General features: G+C 39.7%; 1 protein-coding gene across 1 annotated transcript in view; it reads right to left on the bottom strand.

Annotated features, from left to right (window-relative positions):
* Positions 1–15374: 15374 nt before the first annotated feature.
* MS3_00001247 (uncharacterized protein) overlaps positions 15375–17963 on the bottom strand; it is a 48902-nt gene continuing 46313 nt past the window's right edge. The window contains exon 11 of the mRNA XM_051208724.1: positions 15375–17361. Coding sequence (XP_051072259.1) covers positions 16043–17361 — 1319 coding nt within the window. The 3' untranslated portion in view covers positions 15375–16042. The remainder of the gene's footprint in view (positions 17362–17963) is intronic.

Genomic DNA, 17963 nt, shown 5'->3' with positions numbered 1-17963 from the left:
TCAGTCTTCAGTTTTCAGTAATAAGGTTGATGAACCTGTGTTAATCCTGACACATTGCTTTCCAGTGAAGGTCCAGCTTTTCCTTGAAAGTATTCACTGATGGGGCTGATACCACTTGTTCGGGTAAGGCGTTCCAATGATTGACTACTCGATGAGAAAAACGGGACCCCACTCTAAGTTTATTAGATCGCGGTTTATGAACCTTCTTGCTATGACCTCGCAGATTATTAGTGCTTCAAGGAGCAATAATATAAGACATTAACACCCAAGTCACAATTAAAGATACGAAATGCCAGTATAAGGTCACCTCACGTCCTACGGCACGACAAGTGGAGAAGGTTTAGGCGTTTTAAACGCTCTTCGTAAGGGAGTCTAGAAAGACCCTTCACTAATTTTGTTCCCACACGCTGGACATACCCAAGGGAGTTAGTATCCTTTACCAGACACGGGCTAGCTGCTTGGATACAGCACTCTAAATGTGGTCTAACATATATGGGATATAAAATTCTAAACGTTTCCTCGTCAAAGCATTTGAATGCTCGGCGAAGTGACCATAACGCACGAAAACCTTTGACAGCGGCTGCTTTGCAATGCGTAATTGTTTCTAAATCATGACTTAATACTACTCCTAAGTCTTTATGCTCTTGAACGCATGGAAGAGGTTTACCCTCAATAGTGTAACGGTAACTATTACCGTGATCGGTGTGCATTAGTACACTCTTCCTAGCATTGACTTCTAAGCCCCACTCTCGAGCCCATCTAACTAAATCGTCTAAGTCAGCTTGAAGATCCAGATGATCAGGCGCACTTGTTATTGTTCTCCAGATTTTTACGCCATCCGCAAGCAATGATGTCGACGACCTAAGCAACAGTGGCAACTCATTAGCGTAGAGAAGGAAGAGCAGAGGGCCTAAGATGGTGCCTTGGGGTACACCACTTTTGACCGGCTTCCAATCGGATAGCGTTCCGTTGACCCTAACTCTCTGTCTGCGGTCACATAAGAAATTTCCTATCCACGCATGTGCAGTACCTATTATTCCGAAGCTCGTGAGCTTCTGCATAAGACCTACGTGCGAAACCTTGTCAAATGCTTTGCTAAAATCTATGAATATCACGTCGACAGACAGACCGTTATCTAGGGCTGCTGTCCAATCCTCCCTCACAATAAGCAAGTTAGTCAAGCATGAACGCTTGTTACGAAATCCGTGTTGCTCAGGAGCTAACAGATTGTGTAAATCTATGGGGCTCAGCAACCTAACCCGAATTAACTTTTCAAGTAACTTAACGACTATGATAGTTAGACTGACAGGCCGGTAGTTAGATACTATCTGTCTCTGACCGTCCTTAAATATAGGACTGACTATAGCGTCCTTCCAATCTCTAGGGAGTTGAGCGAGTGACACGGACATGTTGAAGAGTGACGCGAGCGGTTTTGAAATAATGTCCGCAAGAGATGACAGTAGCCGTGGATGTAACCCTTCAGGGCCCGGTATCTTACCAGGTTTGAGGTTAGTTATCAACGGAAGGACAGTTCTCTCAGTCACCTGTACAGATTCCATGGTTGGTATCTCGGTGTGAGTGGGACATGTATTTGTTACAATTAACGTAGAGAAGACTTCGCTTAAATAGTTTGAAAAAGTCTCAGCTTTTGCTCGATCTGATGCAGCTAGTTGTTATGGCTTTAAGTTGCGGTCGATTTTTACCCTGTGTTATCGATCGATTACTGTTGTAACGGGTGTGACTGCAGGGTTTTTGATAAGCAGCGTATTTATCGATCGCTTCTGTGACAGTGGACACGTAATACACGTAAGGACGACCTAGTGCCCTGATTGGCCCTGCTTCGCTGTCTAGCCCCAGCCAGTTGAGTCAAGAACACAAGTCACAGCCTCTGGGTTATGAATCATTGTATTTCAAACATACTTTGTTTATATACCAAGCAAACAAACCACATCGTACCATAAAATAGGAAACAACATTTGTACAATATTTAACAAGTGAAGCAAACATCGACCAATAAGAAATGTACATTTAAGGTCCAAGGCCACCGTAGACTTAACACAATAATTATTGGTATATTTTCCCGACTATCCTAACAATTACAGTGACACGTAAACACGAACGGACGGCCTAGAGTCTCGATTGGTCTCGCTTCCCTGTCTAGCCCAGTCAGTTGAGTCCAGAACACAAGTCACAACCTCTGAGATGTGAATCGTTATATTTCAAACATACTTTGTTTATATACCAATCAAGCATACCACATCGTACCATAAAAATAGAAAACAACATTTTGTACAATATTCAACAAGTGAACAGATATCGACCAATAGGAAATATCCATTTAAAGTCCAAGGACACCATTGGACTTAACATGATAATTATTGGTCTATTCCTCCGCATCCACAACACCTCCCTTTTTTGAAGATCCGGAGTTGATATCCGGAGTTTGAAATTTTCTGGGTTCATCCTCCCCCACGAAATAATGTTGGGTCCTCATATCCCCAAGTTAAAATTAATTTGACTTTATTTAACACATAATTGCCAGGTTGAACAGAGAAGTCACTGAAAGTGATTAAATAGTTGGGATCAATGTCGCTTGATATGAGGTCATCAGCGTTTGATTCTTCTGGAACATTATCATGGGATTTGTTGAAAATCTCATTTGCAAACAGTTGATCACTGAGATAATCAACATCTATCAAAATTGTATTAGATTTCTGATCATCATTTGATGCATCTAACACATTTTCTGGTACAAGAGGATCTAGATAATAAGATTCGTCAGAATCTCCTGTTGTTGAATGATGAGGACCATTTGAAACAGCTGGATTCAGTGTACTGCACGATTTGTTCCCTGTTCCGTTGTGGGCGGGTACTGCAATTAATTTATGAGCATTTAATGAGAGATCTTCCTGTGAGCTGGGTACATCACTGTCTGTACACGTTTCAGGAACAGTGGGATTTGAACCCACGACAGGGAATGTTTCGGAATTTGACATTTCTGGACAACTGGGCGGATCATGATTAACTGTCTCGTTTACATCACTGGTCGTCCGGGATTCACAGAGGCTTTTATAAACAGCTTCATATGTTCTGCAGTTGTTTTCCAGCTCAGTCTGCAGATGAGAAATGAACTTACCAACTTCTGTTGCATTTCCGAAACATGGAAAATTTACCAACAGTGTGCGTAAATTTTCTAAAAAATTCAACTGGCTATTTTTGAAACACTGATGTTGTTGCTCAAGTAGAAGCTGCAATTGACCGGAAAAGGTAGTCATTTTTTTCTTTTCTGCACCAGCAATGAAAATTAACTGTAGGGACAATGACAAATGTTGCTCAAGGACGCTGATGATAAATCTAGACTCTGATTGGTCGAAACAATTAGCCTGAATCTCGTCCAATTACAAGGTTCAAAATTTTTCTCCACCCTGTCGCCAATTGTTATGGCTTTAAGTTGCGGTCGATTTTTACCCTGTGTTATCGATCGATTACAGTGACACGTAAACACGAACGGACGGCCTAGAGTCTCGATTGGTCTCGCTTCCCTGTCTAGCCCAGTCAGTTGAGTCCAGAACACAAGTCACAACCTCTGAGATGTGAATCGTTATATTTCAAACATACTTTGTTTATATACCAATCAAGCATACCACATCGTACCATAAAAATAGAAAACAACATTTTGTACAATATTCAACAAGTGAACAGATATCGACCAATAGGAAATATCCATTTAAAGTCCAAGGACACCATTGGACTTAACATGATAATTATTGGTCTATTCCTCCGCATCCACAACACTAGTAATTCTGAATTTTCGTGTAACAGTAACGGGGGAATACCATCACTACGTTTCATTTGCCGTTTAACATACGAAAACAATCGTTTCGGACAAGTACGGCTATCATATACTAACTGTCGTTCGTAAGTGGTACGGGATTTCGCTATGGTTTTCTTACAGATATTACGGTATTTTTGGTACTCACGCTTAAATGGTGCATGACCTGCCAACAGGAATAAGTCCCAGAAATGTTTTCTACGCTTTAACAGCTTCCGGGTTTCCTTATTAATCCATGGAGGGCAATGTGATAGCTTACGTGCTGACCATGGGATAAACGGCGACGTTACGGACTCGAATGTAGTTTTAAACTTATTCCATTCATCTTCGATCAATCCATCCGCGTCGACCGACCAATCAGTTGATCATGACTGAAATCAATATGTGTCGGTTTTGTGATGCATTGTACAAGTGCACACTGAATAACGGTAGATAAAAGGTCGCTATCGAAACCACTACCTGGAGCTGTAAGCTCTATCCAGTTGATATGCGGTGCGTTGAAGTCCCCAATGATGAGACAACATTCTGCCATACTCCAAGAACAGATGTGTCTTAGGATAAAGTCGTCAGCAAGACAAGACGGACTACGGTATATTCCCCCTATAGTCACTAACCCATTTCTAGATTTAATCTTACAACATGCAACCTCACATGTGCCACTGATATGAGCCTCCGATATGGTTGATTGTATACGAACGTAATCCCTAACGTATAATATTATACTTCCCCCTTTGCGACTTGAAACTCTACCACTTCTGATACAGATATAACCAGCAATGAAAGGAGAACAGTCTATATTTACTGTGAACCAAGTTTCTGTAACAACGATTATATCGGGACATAATTCTTGCACCATCAGACTTGGCTCGGACGTTTTACTTCTAAGACCACGAGCGTTCGTGTAGCATACACTTAAGGTGTTTTGGAAATCAATCGTTCTACCCACACAGGCCTCGGAAGCATTGGCTTCCAAGACCTGACTACCCGAAAACCCTTAATGGTAAGGTTATTTTCGCCATTTAATTTCCGAGTCCTCAACTCCGTAAGAGCATTCTTCCACTTGATTCGATCCTCAAGCGGCCAATCTGGTTGAATACTGGTATTTGAGGCACGAGTTTTTAGTGCGCTTTCAATAATATGTCTCTTTCTTCAAAACTCCCGAGAACCAGCTTCAGGATTCTTCTTGGTTGGGTCTCGCCTCCAACCCATTTACCAAGTCGTATTACTTTTGTAATATGTACCCCTGAAACCTCTTCTGGTAGTACATTCCTTACCACAGACTCCACTAACTGCAGGTCATGTGCATGTCTTCTAGCAGGGTCGTTATCTTTCGACTCCTCTAGATTCCAAATAATTAAACTAGGGAGGGGTTTAGCTTCTTTTGAAACTGTGTTCACAGCTTTCGACCGTGACGTTAGATCCTGTATTTTAACCACTGGTATCTTACGATTAGTTTTTATTTTAACAGAGTCCTGGGAGTCAAGCGAATGACTCACAACAATGTCAGACGAAGCTTTACTATGGGACTTTGGCGGAATGGTCTGAGAGTCCACCGAGGACTTATCAAGTAAACAGTCATTAGTTTTAGCTATCTTTCCTACTCTTCTGCGTTTTCGCGTCATCCATTTTCCATCAGTCGAAACGTCTACATTAGAACAACTCGGGACAGTAATTGTTTTATCTGGGTCACCGGTTGCTGCTGTAGCAATATGGCCACCAACGTCTAATGACCTGTCACTCACTGATCGTTTCGGGGGAGAACGTTTAACTGCGGGTTGCACAGGTAGATGTCTGGCTTGCGCCGTGATAGCACTTACGACACTAACGCAATCTTCGCCAACAGTGCCAATGTTATCAGTACAGCCCTCATCAACCTTCTTATTAGCCAACACCAGGAGACTAATTGCTTCCTGGATAAGCAATGTTTTGCTCGAGCAACAAAAACTACAAAGCCAATGGGAGTTGGGCTTTGAACACCTTTTATATGCAGTGGGGCTTAATCGGGTGCACATCTTATGGAACCACTTATTACACTCATCACGTTGCATCCCTTCATCCACCGGAAATAAGCAGTATGGTTGTCCACATTTATGAGTAGACCGAGCCATCTTGAAAATCAACTAGAACGGTGACAAAAACAGGATATGTAAAAGGTTTTTTAAACCCTAACTAAATAAATCAAGTAAAAGTCGACCAAGTGTGCTTCGATGCAATAAATACACAAAAGCAAAATCGAAAAACTCAATACAATATCACTTTAACTGGGGTAGATGCAATTAAAGTGTAAACAGTAGTTTTGATGCGTATTTTACGATCAAAACAGTTAATTAACTCAACGAGAAAGAGTACCACTGTCCTTTTAAATAGAGCGCTCAAGTTATTTTTTGTCTATCTTCAGGCTTTAGTAATAAGCATAGGAGGTCTATCGACCTACATTAATCCTTGCAGTTTGTAATACTGTAGAGGTCCAATGTCGGTTTAAATATATCAGCAGAAGGTGCTGATATTACGTGTTCCGGTAGAGAATTCCAGTAATTCACTACTCGGTGCGAGAAACCAAACTCCAGACGTAAACGATTTGATCTCGGTATTTGAACTTTCTTCGAATGTCCTCTCAAATGGTCAGTCCTAGACGGAGGTAAAAGGTAAGACATGTTAATACCAAGGTCATCGTTCAGTATACGATAAGCCAATATTAGATCACCCCATATTCTACGGTAAGATAACGGAAATAATTCAAGGTGTCTCAGTCTGTCTTCGTAAGATAGGCCAGATAGACCTTGTACCATTTTAGTACCTGGTCATTGGATTCGTTCCAGTATATCCGACTCATAATTGAAACAAGGACTCACTGCTTGAATCCCATATACTGAATGTGGTCGTACGTAAATCGGGTATAATAATCTAAGTATTTCGTCATCTAAGTACTGGAAAGACCTACGAATAGATCATAATACCCTACAGCCTTTCGCAGCAGCAGCCATACAGTGACGAGTGGTTTTGAGATCACTGCTTGATATGACTCCCAAATCTTTATAGTTCCTTACTTTTGGTAGCACGAATCCACATATTGTGTAGTGATACGAATCATCATAGTTATTTAATTGCATCACAACACTCTTGTTAGGGTTCACTTCTATTGACCATCCATCTATCCATGTTAACAGCCAGTTGAGATCATCCTTTCAGCACTATTCTATCTGAAAAACTGTGTTTGAGTCTCCAACTTTTCATGTCATCAGCGAAGAGTAGAACGGATGATTTCGCTACAGTTGGTAATTCACTTACATAAAGTGAAAAGAGAAGAGGACCGAGGATTGTACCTTGGGGAGCCCCACTTTTTACAGGTACCCACGATGAGAGAGCCCCATTAACACTTGCCCTTTGTCTCTTGTCATGGAGAAAGTTACTTATCTAATCTACGACTGTATAATGGATTCCCAAACGTTCCAGTTTGAATTTAAGGCCAGAGTGGGAGACCTTACCAAAGGAATAACTTAGATCTATGAAGATCATATTCACAGGAATATCCTGATCTTTTACAGCAGCCCAATCTTCTCTTGCAATGAGAAGATTTGTCAAGCATGATAGGCCTCTCCGAAAACCATGTTGTTCCCTGGGGAAAATATTGTGCCCTTCAACATAGCTTATAACAGATATCCGAATGATTTTTTCCATCAGCCTTATACACCGGTCTTATTACAGCGTGTTTCCAGTTTCTGGGCAGTCTGGACGGCCTTAGAGACATGTCAGGCAGTATCGTTAATGGATTAGCATCCGATATGGCTTCATAATCCTAGGATGAATACCATCAGTACCACTGGTTTTATCAGGTTTGCGATGCTGAAGTAGCCCTAAAACAGTGCCTTTCTCAATGACTACAGGGTCCATCAACGAGCTACCACAACAATGAATCGTTTGTCGTTCTTCATTACTGATAGAAAACACCTTACTGAAATATCCCGATAAAGCTCCAGCTTTTTCGGTATCATTTCTTGCCAAGATTAACGGATTTTCTTTGTAGATCAAAAGTGATGGAATTCCATCGCTTCTCTGAGTTCGCCTTTTTATATACTAGAATAACTGTTTCGGACTTTATCTAGAATCCCTAACCAATCGTTTTTCGTATGATCGTCTGGTCTTACTTATCAACGCTTTACAGGTATTCCTAATCTTACAATAACTGGATCTGTATTGTTCTAAGCCAGTAGAGATGAACATATTCCAGTGCTTCTTCCTTTTCCTAAGAAGTTTCCTGACTGGATTAGTTATCCATGGTGGACCGTTATTCGGTCTACGCGGTACCAGGTATGGTATGAACGAGGACGTAACTAAACTAAACTTACCTTTAAATATAGACCATGCCTCTTCAACTGATAAGCCGGTATCTACAAACCAATCTGTGTTGGCAGCGCACTCCTGAATGGCTGATATGTTAGCGCTCTATACATTTGGGCAAGGCTTAACCTGATCGCATATCACGTCACCAGCTCTAAACGTGACTGACGAAACAGCGTGATCGCTATTCACTAACGATGGAAGAATATTTAGGTTGGCCATATCATCAATCGCATGAGCGATTACTAAGTCCAACGAAGGAGAACCTTGGTTTGCACCAGAACGCGTGGGTTTGGATACATGCTATACGGATGCATGCTCCGTTTCCGTTATCAGGAACCTACTATCAAAGGAGTTTATAGATCTTACGGAGGCCATCTCATCCCAATTAATATTAGGTCCATAAAAGTCTCAGTATCGAGCATCTGTCATTTGCACTCCATTACTGAATATGTTATAAAATGAAGTCATCAGCTAAGCAGATTGGGCTGCGATAGATAACACCGAGTATAGATGTACAACATTCGATAGTGAGCTGACAGATAATGACTTCAAATTTTCACTATCATGAGATTCGCAAGCAAAGGAGCGGATATTTACATTGTTGGTTATGTATAAAAGAACGCCACCTCCTTTCCTAAATCTGTGTCTATCACTCTAGGTAATGGTATCCGGATAGTTCTGGAGTAATGTCGAAGCCATGGACTAACCAAGTTTCCATCAGTTACAATGAGTGGCCTTAATCTGTCCACTAATGCTTCTAGTTCATGGAACTTATTTCTCATACTACGAGCGTTGGCATAGGTAGAACGGCCTATCCACACAGGCCTTGGTAGCATTCGCTTCCAAGACCTGATTATTCGGAAATCCACTAATCGGAGATTTTCCCCACCATTTTGTCGACGGGTTTCTAGTTCAGCTAGTGTTCTCTTCTTTTTTACTCTATCTTCGAGAGACACATCAGGTCTAACTCGGATGTCAGAATTGTCGTTACAACGAGCGCTACTTAACAGAAGATCCTGTTGCTTCTCCGATCCTAGGATTACCTTAAGGTGTCTGCTTGGTCGGAGTTCAACATTGTCTTTAGTCCTCTTGCCTATTCTAACCAGTTTTTTGACCTGAACTCCTTTAGAGTTATCTGGTAAGATACTACGAATATTTTCTCCCAGCTTCTCTAAATCATGTGTGTGTTTAATCTTGGGATCAGGATCGTTTGACTCCAGTAATTCGCTCACAATAATATTCGATGATATTAGATACTTCTCAGTCACGCCAGGGTGGGTTTTTCTCTTACTATCAGATTTTTGTGACTCACAATGGGAGTCCACCAGTGACTTGCTAACCACCTGCGTACTGCCTACAGCTTTCTTCTTTTCGTTCCGTTTTCTCCGTACTGTAGTCCATTTTTCATCCCTCAGAACACTGGAACTATTTGGAGCGGTGACGGTTTATCCAGATCTTCAGTTTCTACTAGAGGTGCATGGTTACTAATTTTCCCTGTTGATTATAATATGCTTCTTAAATAGACAGAAAAATGGTTTTTCAAGGCTTCAATGATTCGATATTAAAAAGCCAAGCTGTTTATTATTAACAGAAATGTGAGCATTCTTTTGTATTCGAATGAATTATCTTATCACCTTTTAGTGGTTTGTATTACAGGTCAAACGCCATGATGCTCGCAAATTTTCGAGTTATCGTCATTTTACTCGTGAGGGCCTCGTTTATGGCAGTCAAAACGCCTGTTGAAACCACTTCTAAGGTGATTAGCCAAATCAACTTGTGGAATGGCAGTGCTTCAGCTAGTGTATTGTCAGGTTCTGATGATTTTTCACTCTTGATTTGTCTTATGGCCATACAGCTTTCTTAGATCATTGGTGTAGTGGCATCTGTAGAAAGGTCTGGGTGTGCTGCTTTAATGTCCGGTGGACTCAGAAGAGCCGGCGTTTTTAAGTGTTTCTTAAAGTATTCTGCCCAGCTGTTTTGCTGTTCTTAAGTCTTAGTGATTGGCTTGACTACGTTGTCCTTGGCTGGTCGTTCTGATTTGCTCTAGTTCCCTTTTGGTTTCTTCTGTTCGTCATATTGTTGTTTCATATTCCCTTCTCTTGTAGCATTTTCCACTGTCACTACTAGGTCTTCCACGTGTTTCTACATGCCAGCTTTAATACTCCAATTCACTCTCTTATTTGCTTCAGTGTATTCATCTTGTGTTTTGACTTTCTATGTTCTTGTTTGGCCATAGTTAATTACTGCCTACTTGTTCTTCCTTTCTTGAATCTTGTGTAGGCTTTTGATAGAGATCCTTTTTTTATCATGATGCTCCTTACGGTACTGAACCTCCAGATACGTTGAAGTTAGTGCTTCTTTGACCCCTTTCCAGTTGTTCTCCATAGTAGATTCTTCTTTTTTGAGTGGATCATGTAAGGCTTGGAACCTGTTTTGAAGAGTTATCTCAAGTTCGATGAGTTTGCCAGTATGTCGAAAGAAGGATATACTTAACGTTCGCAATGTTGTTTCTTCAGTTGTCCATTGCTTCCTTAGATTCAATTCCATCTTGGTAACCACCAGTTAGTGGTGATCTGATTCTATGTCAGATCCTCTCCCGATTTTCACGTCCCCCACTGTTGATTTTTTACTGATGGAAATGTGATCGATCCGGTTGTGTGTAGTGTGATCCGGTGAGACCCATGTATGCGTTTGTAAATGAATATTTTGCCGCAAATAACCAATCCGTTGAGTGCACATAGATTTGCAAACCTTTCACCATTCTTGTTCCTTTCTCCTTGTCTATGTCGCCCCACGATATCTTCATATCCTGTGCTGTTCATTCTGACTTTGATGTTTTTGTTTCCTATCAGGATATTCAGGTTCTTTTCTGATCGACTTCAGACTCTCGTGAAATCGATATTTATCGTCTTCTTGGTCATTATATATGGGTTCATATCACTGTGGTCCACTCATTGATTGTTTTGAAAGTTGCGGTTATGATTTTAGGTCCATAAAATTTTCATCTTACAAGTTTTGTTCATGCCTCTTTGGACGAGACTATTGCAAATCCCTGTATGAGTGTGTAGCATTTTCTTCCGCAGTACCAGAGTACGATAGCACCTTTCTTGAAGCTAATGATTTCGCTCCAGCCTGAGTCCAATTTTTTCATTAAGTGCGAGAGCCGCCAAGCTGTACCTCTTGGTTTTCACAGCTTTTTAGTTGGTCATCCCGGTCTCCTTTATTGTATGAATATTCCATGTACTTTTGTAATTTGTTGGTGTGGTTGTCACACTAGGCATCGGCCTTGTGACCTCCGAAGAATCTCTGCCTTCACTATGAGGCGTTAGAAATCTTCTAAATGGAGACCCATCAACTCCCAAGACGTAGTTTAGATGGTTTGATTTGTTCTTCGTTCTGGTTAGTTTTCTTCACGAGGATGTTTTCTACGGGATGAGGTCTTTGCCAACATTCACAACTAAGATAATAAAAAGTATTAAAATCAGTGTGCTAACTAAGAATTCCCGATATAGTGCATTTTAAGACAGGTAGAACTAGATGAGCAAAAACGAATGTAATATATTTGAAATTCGTAATTAGCGTATGAACAAGTACTAAAAATTAAAGCGTGGCGTCGAGTCGAAATTGACTGTGAACATCACTACAAAGGAACACGTGCTACGATATCCATAAAATCCCCCGGAGGCTAAATATCAGAAGGCAGTTAATGGACCAAGTCGAGATATATTTGCTGGCCACCTCCTGGTATCGAAAGAATACTGAGATCGTGCCAGGATACAACCTTGGTTACTGAGCGTAACCGGATTCGCGTGAGGTCACAGTCGAAGTAAGTATAATGGATATTTTTAGCACAGTTAAACAAAGAGCAAATTAAAACAGTCACTGGTACAATTGGTTATAATAATAATTGTTTTCATTAAACCAATCGTGTCCCAAGCCCGGATAAAGGAAGAGGGTTGGGCATGGGGTTAGCGTCCCCATCCCGTAGAAAACTAACTCGTTAAAAAAACGCTAACCAGAAAAAATTATTCAAACCTTTTAAACTCTGCCCTGGGAGTCAGAAGGTCTTCATTTAGAAGAATTATGACGCCTCATGATGAAAGCCGAATTCCTCCGGAAGTTACGAAGCGGATGCCTCTTCTGACAACCAGAGCGACCATTTATTTAGGTACATGGGATGTTCGTACAATGTGGGACACCGGCAGAGCCTTCCAAATTGCTGCAGAAATGAGGAGATACAACCTAGAGGTACTTGGGATCAGTGAAACACATTGGACGCAAGTTGGACAACAACGACTAGCTTCAGGAGAGCTTCTGTTATACTCCGGCCATGAAGAAAATGCTCCACATACACAAGGAGTTGCATTGATGCTGTCCAAACAAGCACAAAATGCGCTTATAGGATGAGAATCTCATGGACCAACGATCACCAAAGCCTTCTTCAAAACAAAGAAAGAGGGCATTTCAACGAACATCAGCCAATGCTATGCACCTACCAACGATTACAATGAAGACGCTAAAGATTAATTCTACGATAGGCTGCAGTCAATCAGCGAGAAGTGCCCAACAAAGGACCTGATCATTCTGATGGGAGATTTCAATGCCAAGGTTGGAACGGACAACACTGGATATGAAGACATCATGGGACGACACGGACTGGGAGAAAGAAACGAAAATGGTGAGAGATTTGCAAACCTATTTGCCTTCAATAAACTGGTCATAGGCGGCACCATATTCCCACATAAGCGCATTCACAAAAATAAATGTACTTCACCGGATCACACCACGCAAAACCAAATCGCCCACATTTGCATCAGCAGAACGTTCAGGAGGAGTTTAGAGGACGTGAGAACCAAGAGAGGAGCTGATATAGCATCAGATCATCACTTGCTGGTCGCCAAGATGAAATTGAAACTCAAGAAGTACCGGACAACGGGGTGGACAATATCACAAAGAGGTGGGTAGAACACTTCAAAGAACTCTTGAATCGACCAGCCCCACTGAACCCACCCAACATCGAAGCAGCACCCACGGACCTCCCAATCAATTTTGGCCCACCAACAATTGAAGAAATCAGCATGGCCATCAGACAAATCAAGAGTGGCAAAACAGCAGGACCAGACAACATTCCAGCAGAGGCACTAAAAGCAGACGTAGCGGCAACTGCAAGGACACTCCACATACTATTCAATAAGATTTGGGATGAGGAACAAGTACCAACAGACTGGAAAGAAGGACTTTTGATCAAAATACCAAAGAAAGGTGATCTCAGAAACTGTGATAACTACAGGGGCATCACCCTTCTCTTAATACCGGGAAACGTCTTCGACAGGGTATTGTTAAACAGGATGAAGGACTGCGTAGATGCCCAACTTCGTGACCAACAGGCAGGATTCCGTAAGGATAGATCGTGTACAGACCAAATCGCAACTCTACGGATCATTGTGGAACAATCAATTGAATGGAATTCATCACTCTACATCAACGCCATTGACTACGAAAAGGCATTTGATAGCGTGGACAGAACAACACTATGGAAGCTTCTTCGATGCTACGGCGTGCCTCAGAAGATAGTCATTATCATACGGAATCCCTATGATGGATTAAACTGCAAAATCGTTCATGGAGGACAATTGACGGACTCGTTCGAGGTAAAGACCGGTGCTAGGCAAGGTTTCTTACTCTCACCCTTTCTCTTTCTCCTGGTGATCGACTGGATCATGAAGACGTCAACATCTGAGGTGAAACGCGGGATACAGTGGACATCTGGCCCTCCTATCGCAATCGCAACAACAAATGCAGGTGCTAGGTTTAAAGCGGTTACGAGCTCACTTATACTGCGAACTGAACAAAGACTCGGTGACCGAAAACCAATAAGCTAGCTATCCGATGGGTCCCAGCCCCGCTAACTAGAGGAAGAAGTCCAAGCTTGGAATGGGTCAGTATATTCTGCAAACAGCCAGAAACGAGCAATAAGAACAAACACAAATAAAATCGTATATATACAGCACAAAACCGTCCTTGAGGAGAGTTACAAAATAGCATACCAAAAGACATAACGGACCAATAGCACTTAAGATTCTCCCAAGTGGGAAATACGACATGAAGGTGAAAAGAGCGCTTTTGGCACGAACACGAAGAAATTCGAATTTTTGAAATAAAATTACAAAATTAGGTTCTGTGCCAAGTGAGTTCTAGGGATCTAACGTCCCCAACAGCAGAAGACGACCAATATAGCAGAAGTAGGTCTTAACATACACAAAAAGAAAAGCAAGAATCTTGGATACAACACGGCATGCAACAATCGAATCACACTTGACGGAGGAGATTTGGAGGATGTAAAAACCATTACATATCTGGGCAGCATTATTGATGAACACGGTGGATATGACGCAGAAGTGAAGGCGTAGATCCGCAAAGCAGAGCAGCATATCCACAATTGAGGAACATCTGGGACTCAAAACACCTGGCAACCAATACCAAAGTCAACATTTTCAATACAAATGTCAAGACGGTTCCACTGTATATATATATATATAATTTCTATGTACGCATGTTACTTTTAGATTTTTGGTACAAGTCATCAGGTTCTGCTTATTAAAGATAGTCGCCCGAGTGAATAAGTGCATTCGGCAATGTAGGTGTATCTAAACTGGTACATACGACTAGAATATTTTTAATAACGCGTAAATGACTTATGTTTCTGAAAACTTCCTAGGTGTGAAAACGAACCACTTAGTGCGCTCATCAACTTACATACCTCTCTAGGTACTCTGACGGTCATAAATTGGTGTCTTTTCATGTTGACACCTTGTAAATTCAATCCATACTATTTGAGCGCATTATCTTGTGTTGTGAAAAAAAACGCTGACTCACTACTGCGATGTTTCGACATACAATACTATCAATGACTTGTGCAGTAAAATGTTTCAGGAAGTTTAGAAATTTTACTTAATAGTTAAGAAAACGAAAGGAATTCAGTGCTGGCTAACCTTCCGATAAGACTATGACTACATAAATACTGTTTCATAGGTCTATTCGCGTACATTTAATCATAAATGAAGCGGTTACATGAATCGAGCCTCGTAGAAATAGAACACATGGGGCAGCTAGGATTTTAAACTGTTACTTATATATTCAATATAAAATTGCAGAATTAAGTTATATCCTTCTGCATTGTGCATATATATGACTACGATGCGGCGCACATTTAAGTAGTTTTATGTCATAACTCTAGTGAATAGATATAAATGTACCCCTGATTCAAAAGACCTCTGATTAAATAACACTGAACACAAACTGTAGGAAGTTAGATAAGACTCCTGAATAGCTAATCAAAAACTTATTGTGGACTACAGAAGAAATTGGACACATTTAAAGTACATTCTACATTTTATTAAATTTCAAACTGCACCATTTTATGATAAAAAGAAGAAACATAAGATGACCAATTTAAAACAATGAAGTGTATAAATATGACAAAAGTTAAAAATGCATGTTATTCATTTAAAACACTTATGAAATGATTAGTACCTTTTATTAATCCTAAAAACAAATACGAAAATGAATTCTTTTTTCTAAATATAATGAAAAGGAGTAAAAGATCAGAAGAAAGTTTAAGATAAAGAATCTTTGTGTTGAGCATTATATATCATTTGAATAAATTAGAAATAACCTAATTCATACTATACAATAAATTAAGTAAATATATTTATATATACATATTAACATAGGAATGGTCGCATGTAAAAATTTCAGTTAAACAAACAGATTTCTTTTCGAAGATAATTGAACAAGAACCAAATCCAATAAGAAAATAATCGATGACTTATGTAGTTGAAGTTCTGTTGTTGTCATTATTATTGTTGTTCAAACACAAGGAAAATGTTCTACAAAACGTATATATGATTCATCTAGAAACAAGTCTAGTTGATCAATTTTAGAAGATACAGAATGTATCAATTCTATAGAAACTTTTTCTTCATCAAAATCATTATTAATCAAACCAACATATCCAGTATAACTACCATTTTCAATTTCATTTGAATGTCCTGAGATAACTTTTTTAACTTTGTATAACTCATCATTCAGTGTAGTAGTTGTTACTGAACTCGCAGTGGATTGTTTAGCTGAAGAAATATCATCATCCCGTTTATCTGGAAGATTTGAAATTTGCTCAGCAACACATATATGAAGAGATATTTGTGGACTAATTTGTGGTGAATCTAATTTTATTCGTTTAGTTGGCATAGCCACTTCATTAAGTATTAGTGATGTTTCTTCATCATTAATTTCATTTAAGCTAATTTTCACGTCATTTTCTACTTTAGGTGTACAACTTGTTAGTTGATTACTAAGTTTATATTTTTCTTCTTTATTTAAAAACGAACTAACAATTAATGTATCTCCACAATCACTTGGTTGTTCACGGTTAGAAGATATATTCTCACTTTTAGGTGAGGTAGACTGTTCACTACACGAGTTGTAAGTGCATTTCATTTTATTAACAGGAAAATCATCTGAGTTTGCAGTTGATGCAGAAATAGTTGGTGATATACTACTACCAATGGTATCGGATGTTGATGTAAGAAGAGAACGAACAGCATCAGAAACAACTGCCGAAGACATTTGTGGACTTCTTTGACCAGAACATATAGCAGTTGACGTAATTGTTTGATCTTCAGTCAACAAAAAATCTAACCCCATATTCAGTGAAGATGTTGGGCATCTTCTGGTTGATGATGTTAAGCCACTGGATGATGATTCCAAGTTAATAGTTGATGGACTAGAATACTCACTCGTACTAACACCACCTTTAGATGACATTTCATCAGTTGGAAAGCCATTTGAAGAAGTGGTTACTACTGCTGTACTTGTTGTTGTCATGGGAGTATGGTAAGAGTTATTATCACTCCCGATGTCTATGCATTGTTCAGCAATCACTCCTTTAGTTATATTCGAACTTACAGATGTAGAAAGAAATGATTTCGTCATCATTGTTGTATATGTAGATGCAGTCGACAAACTAGATGATGTAGATGACATGCTATCAACAACACACATATTCACACCTGGTATAGCAGCCATTGAAAAACAACTAACAGGACGAGTAGAAATTGATGGTGAAGATGGCAGTGAAATGGAAGTGCTAATCTTATCCGGAGAGGATTGTGTTCCAATCCATGAGACTAAGAAAAATGAGAGTAATACAATAAGAAACAGAAAAAGATGAAGCATAATCACCAGTTCAGAAATTGTAGATGTAATTACACAACAAAATGAAACCGGGAATAAAATGCATACACAGATCACAATGCATAATTTTACCAGTAAAACTTTAGCTTTCATTGTAAATCAGTCAAACAATTCCTGTAAAACTGGCGACAAAAAATGATAAACAAATCTGTCAATTTTATGCTGCTCTAATAACAATCTTACAGTATAACAGATAATCCATGCACTAATTTCAAGATTGAAGTCAGTGAGATTATCACTCTTGACACAATACAACATTAAAACAGAGGTCACTTTTTCTTGAATAAATTCTTAAGCAACGTTGATAGGATCAATAGAAAAATCGCCACAAAACCAGATAATAATTAGAAAAATCTAACCTAACAAATAGAGCTAAGAATAAAAATTATGCAAGAAAGAGACCTATAATTATTATTAGAACGATCAGTATTAAAACATGAACGAGCATCATGAATATTTATACATATATACCCTTTAAAAAAGAACGTAAAAATGTGGGTGTCCCAAAACTAGATTTCAGAAAGTAACCTAAATT

Source organism: Schistosoma haematobium, chromosome ZW (genome assembly GCF_000699445.3).
Source record: "Schistosoma haematobium chromosome ZW, whole genome shotgun sequence".
NCBI classification, from domain to species: Eukaryota; Metazoa; Platyhelminthes; class Trematoda; order Strigeidida; family Schistosomatidae; genus Schistosoma; species Schistosoma haematobium.
This window is presented reverse-complemented; position numbering and strand designations above follow the sequence as displayed.